Source organism: Gallus gallus, chromosome 35, assembly GCF_016699485.2.
Source record: "Gallus gallus isolate bGalGal1 chromosome 35, bGalGal1.mat.broiler.GRCg7b, whole genome shotgun sequence".
Taxonomy (NCBI): domain Eukaryota; kingdom Metazoa; phylum Chordata; class Aves; order Galliformes; family Phasianidae; genus Gallus; species Gallus gallus.
In genome coordinates, this window is record NC_052566.1 from 276,257 (window position 1) to 287,072 (window position 10,816).

The 10,816-nt window shown below is 57.0% G+C and overlaps 1 protein-coding gene across 1 annotated transcript in view; it reads right to left on the reverse strand.

Moving 5' to 3' along the window:
• The window catches only part of DCAF11 (DDB1 and CUL4 associated factor 11), a 30,874-nt gene extending 20,422 nt beyond the window's left edge, over window positions 1-10,452 (reverse strand). Inside the window, exons 1-6 of the mRNA XM_040655038.2 lie at window positions 10,405-10,452; window positions 8,369-8,472; window positions 7,175-7,239; window positions 6,574-6,662; window positions 6,045-6,109; window positions 4,855-4,955 (exon numbers count right to left, since the gene is read on the reverse strand). Coding sequence (XP_040510972.1) covers window positions 4,855-4,955; window positions 6,045-6,109; window positions 6,574-6,662; window positions 7,175-7,239; window positions 8,369-8,472 — 424 coding nt within the window. The 5' untranslated portion in view covers window positions 10,405-10,452. The remainder of the gene's footprint in view (window positions 1-4,854; window positions 4,956-6,044; window positions 6,110-6,573; window positions 6,663-7,174; window positions 7,240-8,368; window positions 8,473-10,404) is intronic.
• Window positions 10,453-10,816: the final 364 nt, after the last annotated feature.

The following is a 10,816-nucleotide window of genomic DNA, read 5'->3' on the forward strand; positions in this document are numbered from 1 at the left end:
GGTCTGTATAGGGAACAGTCAGAAAATGGACCCATATTGACCCAAAATGGGACTTTTTGGACCCAAAATGAGGAGCCCCGGCACGAGTACACCCGCAGCCACTGGTCTGCGTGGGGAAACGGCAGAAAACACCCCCAAAATTGCACTTTTTGGACCCAAAATGGGGACCCACAGCATGGGGACACTCCCAGGGTCTCATATGGGGGGAGAAGTGTCAGTAAATGGACCCATATTGACCCAAAATGGGACTTTTTGGACCCAAAATGGGGACCCACATCATGGGGACACTCCCAGGGTCTGATATGGGGGGGGAAATGACAGCAAATGGACCCAAAATTGGACGTTTTGAGCCCAAAATGGGGACCCCAAACCATGGGAACACCCATAGCGGCTGGTCCATATAGGGAATGGCAGCAAACAGACCCCATATTGACCCAAAATTGCACTTTTTGGACCCAAAATGGGGACCCCGCGCCATGGGGACACCCATAGGATGTGGTCCCTATAGGGAACAGTCAGAAAATGGACCCATATTGACCCAAAATGGGACTTTTTGGACCCAAAATGGGGAGCCCCGGCACGAGTACACCCGCAGCCACTGGTCTGCGTGGGGAAACGGCAGAAAACACCCCCAAAATTGCACTTTTTGGACCCAAAATGGGGACCCCGCGCCATGGGGACACTCCCAGGGTCTCATATGGGGGGGGAAATGTCAGCAAATTGGGGTTTTTGGACCCAAAATAGGACTTTTTGGACCCAAAATGGGGACCCACATCATAAGGACACTCCCAGGGTCTCATATGGGGGGGGGAAATGCAAAAAACACAGCCAAAATTGCACTTTTTGGACCCAAAACGGGGACCCACATCATAAGGACACTCCCAGGGTCTCAAATGGGGGGGGAAATGCAAAAAACACGCCCAAAATTGCACTTTTTGGACCCAAAATGGGGGCCCACATCATGGGGACACTCCCAGGGTCTCATATGGGGGGAGAAGTGTCAGTAAATGGACCCATATTGACCCTAAATTGGACTTTTTGGACCCAAAATGGGGAGCCCCGGCACGAGTACACCCGCAGCCACTGGTCTGCGTGGGGAAATGGCAGAAAACACCCCCAAAATTGCACTTTTTGGACCCAAAATGGGGACCCCGCGCCATGGGGACACTCCCAGGGTCTCATATGGGGGGGAAATGCAGAAAACAGACCCAAAATTGGACCTTTTGGACCCAAAATGGGGACCCCGCACCATGGGGACACCCATAGGATGTGGTCCCTATAGGGAACAGTCAGAAAATGGACCCATATTGACCCAAAATTGGACTTTTTGGACCCAAAATGGGGACCCACAGCATGGGGACACTCCCAGGGTCTCATATGGGGGGAGAAGTGTCAGTAAATGGACCCATATTGACCCAAAATGGGACTTTTTGGACCCAAAATGGGGACCCACATCATGGGGACACTCCCAGGGTCTGATATGGGGGGGGAAATGACAGCAAATGGACCCAAAATTGGACGTTTTGAGCCCAAAATGGGGACCCCAAACCATGGGAACACCCATAGCGGCTGGTCCATATAGGGAATGGCAGCAAACAGACCCCATATTGACCCAAAATTGCACTTTTTGGACCCAAAATGGGGACCCCGCGCCATGGGGACACCCATAGGATGTGGTCCCTATAGGGAACAGTCAGAAAATGGACCCATATTGACCCAAAATGGGACTTTTTGGACCCAAAATGGGGAGCCCCGGCACGAGTACACCCGCAGCCACTGGTCTGCGTGGGGAAACGGCAGAAAACACCCCCAAAATTGCACTTTTTGGACCCAAAATGGGGGCCCACATCCTGGGGACACTCCCAGGGTCTCATATGGGGGGGGAAATGTCAGCAAATTGGGGTTTTTGGACCCAAAATAGGACTTTTTGGACCCAAAATGGGGGCCCACATCATAAGGACACTCCCAGGGTCTCATATGGGGGGGGGAAATGCAAAAAACACGCCCAAAATTGCACTTTTTGGACCCAAAATGAGGAGCCCCGGCACGAGTACACCCGCAGCCACTGGTCTGCAAGGGGACATGCAAAAAACACGCCCAAAATTGCACTTTTTGGACCCAAAATGGGGCCCACATCATGGGGACACTCCCAGGGTCTCAAATGGGGGGAGAAGTGTCAGTAAATGGACCCATATTGACCCAAAATTGGACTTTTTGGACCCAAAATGGGGACCCCGCGCCATGGGGACACTCCCAGGGTCTCATATGGGGGGGAAATGACAGCAAACAGACCCAAAATTGCACTTTTTGGACCCAAAATGGGGACCCCAAACCATGGGGACACCCATAGGATGTGGTCTGTATAGGGAACAGTCAGAAAATGGACCCATATTGACCCAAAATGGGACTTTTTGGACCCAAAATGGGGAGCCCCGGCACGAGTACACCCGCAGCCACTGGTCTGCGTGGGGAAACGGCAGAAAACACCCCCAAAATTGCACTTTTTGGACCCAAAATGGGGACCCCGCGCCATGGGGACACTCCCAGGGTCTCATATGCGGGGGGAAATGCAGAAAACACAGCCAAAATTGGACTTTTTGGACCCAAAATGGGGGCCCACATCATGGGGACACTCCCAGGGTCTCAAATGGGGGGAGAAGTGTCAGTAAATGGACCCATATTGACCCAAAATTGGACTTTTTGGACCCAAAATGGGGACCCCGCGCCATGGGGACACTCCCAATGTCTCATATGGGGGGGGAAATGACAGCAAACGGACCCAAAATTGGACATTTTGAGCCCAAAATGGGGACCCCACGCCATGGGGACACCCATAGGATGTGGTCTGTATAGGGAACAGTCAGAAAATGGACCCATATTGACCCAAAATGGGACTTTTTGGACCCAAAATGGGGACGCACATCCTAAGGACACTCCCAGGGTCTCAAATGGGGGGGGGACAGTCAGTAAATGGACCCATATTGACCCAAAATGGGACTTTTTGGACCCAAAATGGGGAGCCCCGGCACGAGTACACCCGCAGCCACTGGTCTGCGTGGGGAAATGGCAGAAAACACCCCCAAAATTGGACCTTTTGAGCCCAAAATGGGGACCCCGCGCCATGGGGACACTCCCAGGGTCTCATATGGGGGGGGAAATGTCAGCAAATTGGGGTTTTTGGACCCAAAATAGGACTTTTTGGACCCAAAATGGGGACCCACATCATAAGGACACTCCCAGGGTCTCATATGGGGGGGAAATGCAGAAAACAGACCCAAAATGGGACTTTTGGGACCCACAATGGGGAGCCCCGGCACGAGTACACCCGCAGCCACTGGTCTGCGTGGGGACATGGCAGAAAACACCCCCAAAATTGCACTTTTTGGACCCAAAATGGGGACCCACAGCATGGGGACACTCCCAGGGTCTCATATGGGGGGGGAAATGTCAGCAAATTGGGGTTTTTGGACCCAAAATAGGACTTTTTGGACCCAAAATGGGGGCCCACATCATAAGGACACTCCCAGGGTCTCATATGGGGGGGGAAATGCAAAAAACACCCCCAAAATTGCACTTTTTGGACCCAAAATGAGGAGCCCCGGCACGAGTACACCCGCAGCCACTGGTCTGCGTGGGGAAACGGCAGAAAACACCCCCAAAATTGCACTTTTTGGACCCAAAATGGGGGCCCACATCCTGGGGACACTCCCAGGGTCTCATATGGGGGGGAAATGCAGAAAACAGACCCAAAATGGGACTTTTGGGACCCACAATGGGGAGCCCCGGCACGAGTACACCCGCAGCCACTGGTCTGCGTGGGGACATGCAAAAAACACGCCCAAAATTGCACTTTTTGGACCCAAAATGGGGATCCCAAACCATGGGGACACTCCCAGGGTCTCATATGGGGGGGGAAATGTCAGCAAATTGGGGTTTTTGGACCCAAAATAGGACTTTTTGGACCCAAAATGGGGGCCCACATCATAAGGACACTCCCAGGGTCTCATATGGGGGGGGGAAATGCAAAAAACACAGCCAAAATTGCACTTTTTGGACCCAAAACGGGGACCCACATCATGGGGACACTCCCAGGGTCTCAAATGGGGGGAGAAGTGTCAGTAAATGGACCCATATTGACCCAAAATTGGACTTTTGGGGCCCAAAATGGGGAGCCCAAACCATGGGGACACTCCCAGGGTCTCATATGGGGGGGGGACAGTCAGTAAATGGACCCATATTGACCCAAACCCCCCCCCATTTTACCCCAAAATCCATCACTCCCCCCCCCCAAACCCCCATTTCCCCCCCAAATCCATCATTCCCCCCCAAGGCCCCCCATTGTCCCCCCAAAACCCCATTTCCCCCCCAATTTCCCCCATCCCCCCCCCCCTTAAACCCCCCATTTCCCCCCCATTCCCCCCCCGGGGTCCCCCTTTTGGCCCCAAATCCCCCATTCCCCCCCCCAAAATCCATCATTTTCCCCCCCAAACCCCCCCCAATTCCCCCCCAAATCCATCATTTCCCCCCCCAAACCCCCCATTTCCCCCCCATTCCCCCCCAAATCCATCACTCCCCCCCCCAAACCCCCCATTTCCCCCCCATTCCCCCCCCGGGGTCCCCCTTTTGGCCCCAAATCCCCCATTCCCCCCCCCCAAAATCCATCATTTTCCCCCCCAACCCCCCCCCAATTCCCCCCCAAATCCATCATTTCCCCCCCCAAACCCCCCATTTCCCCCCCATTTCCCCCCAAGACCCCCCCATTCCCCCCCAAATCCATTATTTCCCCCCAAAAAACCCCCATTCCCCCCCCGGGGTCCCCCTTTCAGCCCCAAATCCCCCCCCAAAAAGCAGCACCTTGGCATGCAGACACCAGCAGGTTCCCATCGGAGGAGAAGACGGCACAGAAGGCCTTCTGGGGGTAAACCTCCTGCGCAGCCACCCGCGTCGGGAGGAACCTGACCCACACATACGGGGTCACCCACGGGGTCCCTTCTATTGGCGACCCTGTGGGCCTCCATGGTCTCTATGGCCATCCCTAGGGTTATCTCTATGGTCATCTCTATGGTCGTTCCTATGGTCATCTCTATGGTCATCTCTATGGTTATCTCTATGGTTGTCTTTATGGTCATCTCTATGGTTATCCCTCAATTCATCCCTATGGTCATCTCTATGGTCATCTCTATGGTTATCTCTGTGGTCATCTCTATGGTCGTCTCTATGGTCGTCCCTATGGTCATCTCGATGGTCGTTCCTATGGTCATCTCTATGGTCATCTCTATGGTTATCCCTCAATTCATCCCTATGGTCATCTCTATGGCTGTCCCTATGGTTATCTCTATGGTTATCTCTGTGGTCACCTCTATGGTCGTCTCTATGACTATCTCTATGGTCATCTCTATGGTCATCTCTATGGTCATCTCTATGGTCATCTCTATAGCGATCTCTGAGACCATCTCTGTGGTCGTCTGTATAGTAGCCTCTCTACGGTCCTCCAGTACCACTATGGTCCTCCCACCCCCTCTCTATGGTCCTCCAATGTCACTCCAGTCCTCCCACCCCCTCTCTATGGTCCTCCCATCCCCCCTCTGGTCCTCCCACTCCCTCTTAACGGTCCTCCACTGCGACGATGGTCCTCCCACCTCCTCTCCGGTCCTCCCACCCCCTCTCTATGGTCCTCCCATCCCCTATACGGTCCTCCCACTCTCTCTTTGGTCCTCCAATGCCACTACGGTCCTCCCAACCCCTCTCTATGGTCCTCCAATGCCACTACAGTCCTCCCAACCCCTCTCTCTGGTCCTCCTGTCCCCTCTCTATGGTCCTCCAGTGCCACTATGGTCCTCCCACCCCTCGCTATGGTCCTCCCATCCCCCCTCTGGTCCTCCCACTCCCTCTTAACGGTCCTCCAGTGTAACGATGGTCCTCCCAACTCCTCTCCGGTCCTCCCACCCCCTCTCTATGGTCCTCCCATCCCCTCTCCGGTCCTCCCACTCTCCCTATAGACCTCCAACAGTCCCCCCGCCCCCCTCTCTATGGTCCCCCCTCACCTCTCTCCGATCAGCGCCCTTTCGCCCCCCGAGAAGCTGCCGCCGCGGCATCGCCCCCATTCCCGCTGCCAAAAAACCACCACGTTTCACCCCCAAATTCCCCCACTCCCCCCAAATTCCTTCCCTCCCCCCCCCCAACACACCCTCATCATCTGTCCCCCCCCAAACCCCATTTTGCCCACCCCAGAATCCCTTTCTCCGCCCCAAATCCCACTTCCTCCGCCCCCCCAAACCCTCAATTCCCCCCCCTGAATGCCCCCAAATTCCATTTTCCTCCCCCCAGACCCCCAAATCTGCCTTCCCCCCCCCAAATCCCAAATCCTCACCAAATAATGACCCCCGATCCCAATTTCTCACCCCAAATACCCCCCGAAAGGACCCCATTTTTTCACCCCAGCGCCCCCAAATGCCCATTTTCGGCCCCCAAATCCCCACAGAGGCCTCAAATCCACATTTTCCCACCCCCAAACCCTCCAATTTCCCCCCCAAACGCCCCCAAAATCCCAACTTTTAGCCCCAAAATCCACACCTGGCGCAGCAACCGGGGGAGGCTCCGCCCCTTTAGGCCACGCCCCCCGAGCAGCTCCAGCTCCGCCCTCAGCTCGTGATTCCAGAGCGCTGATTGGACGAGAGGCGGTCACGTGAGGCCACGCCCCTCCCCACCCGCCTTAGCACCTCCCCCTTCCAAGCCCCGCCTCCCCCAGCGCTGATTGGACGAAACGAGGTCACGTGACCGCCCGCCCCTCCCCCCACTTAGCCCCGCCCCCTTGGCGCAGCTCCGGCCCCACCCTCCTCAGCTCTGATTGGACAAGAAGCGGTCACGTGAAGCCCCGCCCCTCCCTTTTGACCCCCTCCCCCCGATCAGCTCTGATTGGACGAGCAGCAGTCACGTGACACCCCTCCCCCAACACAGTCCCGCCCCGAACCACTCAGCAGCGTTGATTGGATGGGAAACCGTCACGTGACGCCCCACCCCAACGGAGCCCCGCCCACCACGGCACTGATTGGACAAGAAGTGGTCACGTGAGTCCGCCCCGTAGCCCCGCCCTCCCCACCGCCGATTGGACGACGAGCGGACAACACCCCCCCTTTTAACCACGCCCCCTCGCTAAGCCCCGCCCCTTCCTCACCGGGGGGCGGAGCTTGCGTGGTGGTGACGTCATCGCTGTCGTCATCGGAAGGCTCCAGGGGGGACCTGAAAGGGGCAAAAATGCACCCAAAATACCCCAAAATCAGCGCCCCCACCCCCACCTCCACCCCAAGAGCCCCATTGTCACCACTTTGCCCCCCCAAAATCCCCTTTTTTCACCCCAAAACCCCCATTTTCCCCCCAAATCCCCATTTTCATCCCCCAAACCCCCATTTCACCCCCATTTCACCCCTAAAATCCCCATTTTCCACCCCCAAATCCCCACTTTTCTCCCCGTTTTACCCCCAAAACCCCATTTTCTTTCTTCCCCCCCCAAAATCCCCATATCCCCCCCCAAATTCCCATTTTTCACCCCCAAATGCCCATTTTTACCACTTTCCCCCCTTTCAACCCTCATTTCCCCCCCAACACCCATTTCCCTCCCCCCCAACCCCCATTCCCCCCCAAAACCCCCCATTCCCCCCCCAAAAAACCCCAATTTCCCCCCCAACCCCCACCCCAAAATCTCCCCCCCCTCCCCCCATCATTTCCCCCCCTTGGAGACTCCCCAGTATCCCCCTTTTCCACCCCAAATCCCCACCTTTCCATACCCAAACCCCCATTTCATCCCACTTTCCCCCCCCAACCCCCATTCCCCCCCCAAAACCCCCCATTCCCCCCCAAAAAAACCCCCATTTCCCCCCAACCCCCATTCCTCCCCCACCCTCCCCATTTCCCCCCCCTCAACCCCCATTCCCCCCCAAAACCCCCCATTCCCTCCCCAAATACCCCCATTTCCACCTCAACCCCCCCCCCAAAATCTCCCCCCCCCCTCCCCCCATCATTTCCCCCCCTTGGAGACTCCCCAGTATCCCCCTTTTCCACCCCAAATCCCCACCTTTCCATACCCAAACCCCCATTTCATCCCACTTTCCACCCCCAACCCCCATTCCCCCCCCAAAACCCCCCATTCCCCCCCAAAAAACCCCCATTTCCCCCCAACCCCCATTCCTCCCCCACCCCCCCCATTTCCCCCCCCTCAACCCCCATTCCCCCCCAAAACCCCCCATTCCCCCCCCAAAAAACCCCAATTTCCCCCCCAACCCCCCCCCCAAAATCTCCCCCCCCCCTCCCCCCATCATTTCCCCCCCTTGGAGACTCCCCAAAATCCCCCTTTTCCCCCCCAAACCCTCACTGGTCGAGCAGTGACCGCAGCGCCCTTTCGAGGCCGATGTCGCCCTCCTCCTCCTCCTCCTCCTCCTCTTCTTCCTCCCCCCCCCGGCTTCCGTGGGACCCCATCTGTGGGGACGCATCACATCCCGTTGCCATGGCAACCACCCATCGGGTCCGGCTGTTACCATGGCAACCCCCATTGGGTCCAACTGTATCCATGGCAACTGCCATTGGGTGACACTGTAACCATGGCAACCCCCACTGGGTCTGATAGTAACCATGGCAACCATCAATAGGCCCCACTGTAACCATGGCAACCCCCATTGGGTCCAACTGTATCCATGGCAACCCCCATTGGGTGACACTGTAACCATGGCAACCCCCATTGGGTCCAACTGTATCCATGGCAACCCCCATTGGGTGACACTGTAACCATGGCAACCCCCATTGGGTGACACTGTAACCATGGCAACCCCCATTGGGTGACACTGTAACCACGGAAACCCCCATTGGGTGACACTGTCACCATGGCAACCCCCATTGGGTCCAACTGTATCCATGGCAACCCCCATTGGGTGACACTGTAACCATGGCAACCGCCATTGGATGACCATTGGGTCCCACTGTAACCATGGCAACCGCCCTTGGATGACACTGTAACCACGGCAACCCCCATTGGATGACACCGTAACCATGGCAACCATCAATAGATCCAACTGTAACCACGGTAACCCCCATTGGATGACACTGTAACCATGGCAACCCCCATTGGGACCAACTGTAACCATGGCAACCGCCATTGGATGACACTGCAACCATGGAAACCCCCATTGGATGACACCGTAACCATGGCAACCGCCATTGAATGACATCGTAACCATGGCAACCATCAATAGATCCCACTGGATGGCCATTGGGTCTCAATGGTAACCATGGTAACGGCTCATACCCCCCCCCCTTGTAACCATGGCAACCCCCACGTACACCCCCCTGTAACCATGGCAACCACCCCAAATCTCATCATAACCATGGCAACCATCCCAAATCCCACTGTAACCCTGTCACCCCCTTGTAACCATGGCAACCCCCATGTACGCCCCCCTGTAACCATGGCAACCACCCCAAATCCCATCATAACCATGGCACCCCCCCTGTCACCCCCTTGTAACCATGGCAACGGCGCATACCCTCCCTTGTAACCATGGCAACCCCCATGTACACCCCCCGTAACCATGGCAACCACCCCAAATCCTGTTGTAACCATGGCAACCCCCATGTACGCCCCCCTGTAACCATGGCAACCACCCCAAATCCCGTTGTAACCATGGCAACGCCCCGGTCACCCCATTGTAACCATGGTAACGGCTCATACCCTCCCTTGTAACCATGGCAACCCCCACGTACACCCCCCTGTAACCATGGCAACCACCCCAAATCCCGTTGTAACCATGGCAACCCCCATGTACGCCCCCCTGTAACCATGGCAACCACCCCAAATCCCGTTGTAACCATGGCAACGCCCCGGTCACCCCATTGTAACCATGGTAACGGCTCATACCCTCCCTTGTAACCATGGCAACCCCCACGTACACCCCCCTGTAACCATGGCAACCACCCCAAATCCCGTTGTAACCATGGCAACCCCCATGTACGCCCCCCTGTAACCATGGCAACCACCCCAAATCCCCCTGTAACCATGGCAACGCCCCGGTCACCCCCTTGTAACCATGGCAACAGCTCATACCCCCCCCCCTTGTAACCATGGCAACCCCCACGTACACCCCCCGTAACCATGGCAACGAGGAGACCCTCTCCCCACTCCCCCCCCCCCCCCTCCCCAGTTCTCCCCGTACCCATGGCAACGCGGCGACCAATCAGCTCGCACTTCCCCCTTTCTCCCCCGCCTCCCACCCAGCTCTCTCGGCCAATGGGATCTCGCGACCCCCAACCCGCCTCCCCGCAGCCAATCAGCGCACGACGCCCCTCCCTCCCCACCCCACCCTCCTTCCGCCCGGCGGCTGCAGCCAATCAGGAGGCGGCGCTCCCTCCCCCCCGCACCTCCGCGGCTTTGCGGCTCTTGTTTGTGTCTCCCACGGGACCGGAAGTGGCGGGGCTCGGGGCCGGAAGAGGCGGGGCTTAGGCCGGAACAGGGGCGGTGCCAGCACACGGGGGCGGGGGTTAAACCGGAAGTTCAGCGCAAAAGCTGGGAACGCGAGTGGCGCCGGGCCGGAAAAGGCGGGGCTTAGACCGGAAATGTACGTGTTGGTAAACAGAAAGGTCGTAACGCAACCGGAAGCATTGAGTAAACACGCCGGAAGCTGCGAGTCAGACCGGAAGCGCCATGGATGCCCTTTGTAAAGGACGAGCTCGGTGACCGGAAGTGCGGCTGAGCGGATGGGAAGGGCGCGGCGCTGATTGGCTGCGCGAAGCCCCGCCCCCGCCCCATTAAAGGTACACGTAGGTCAATGAC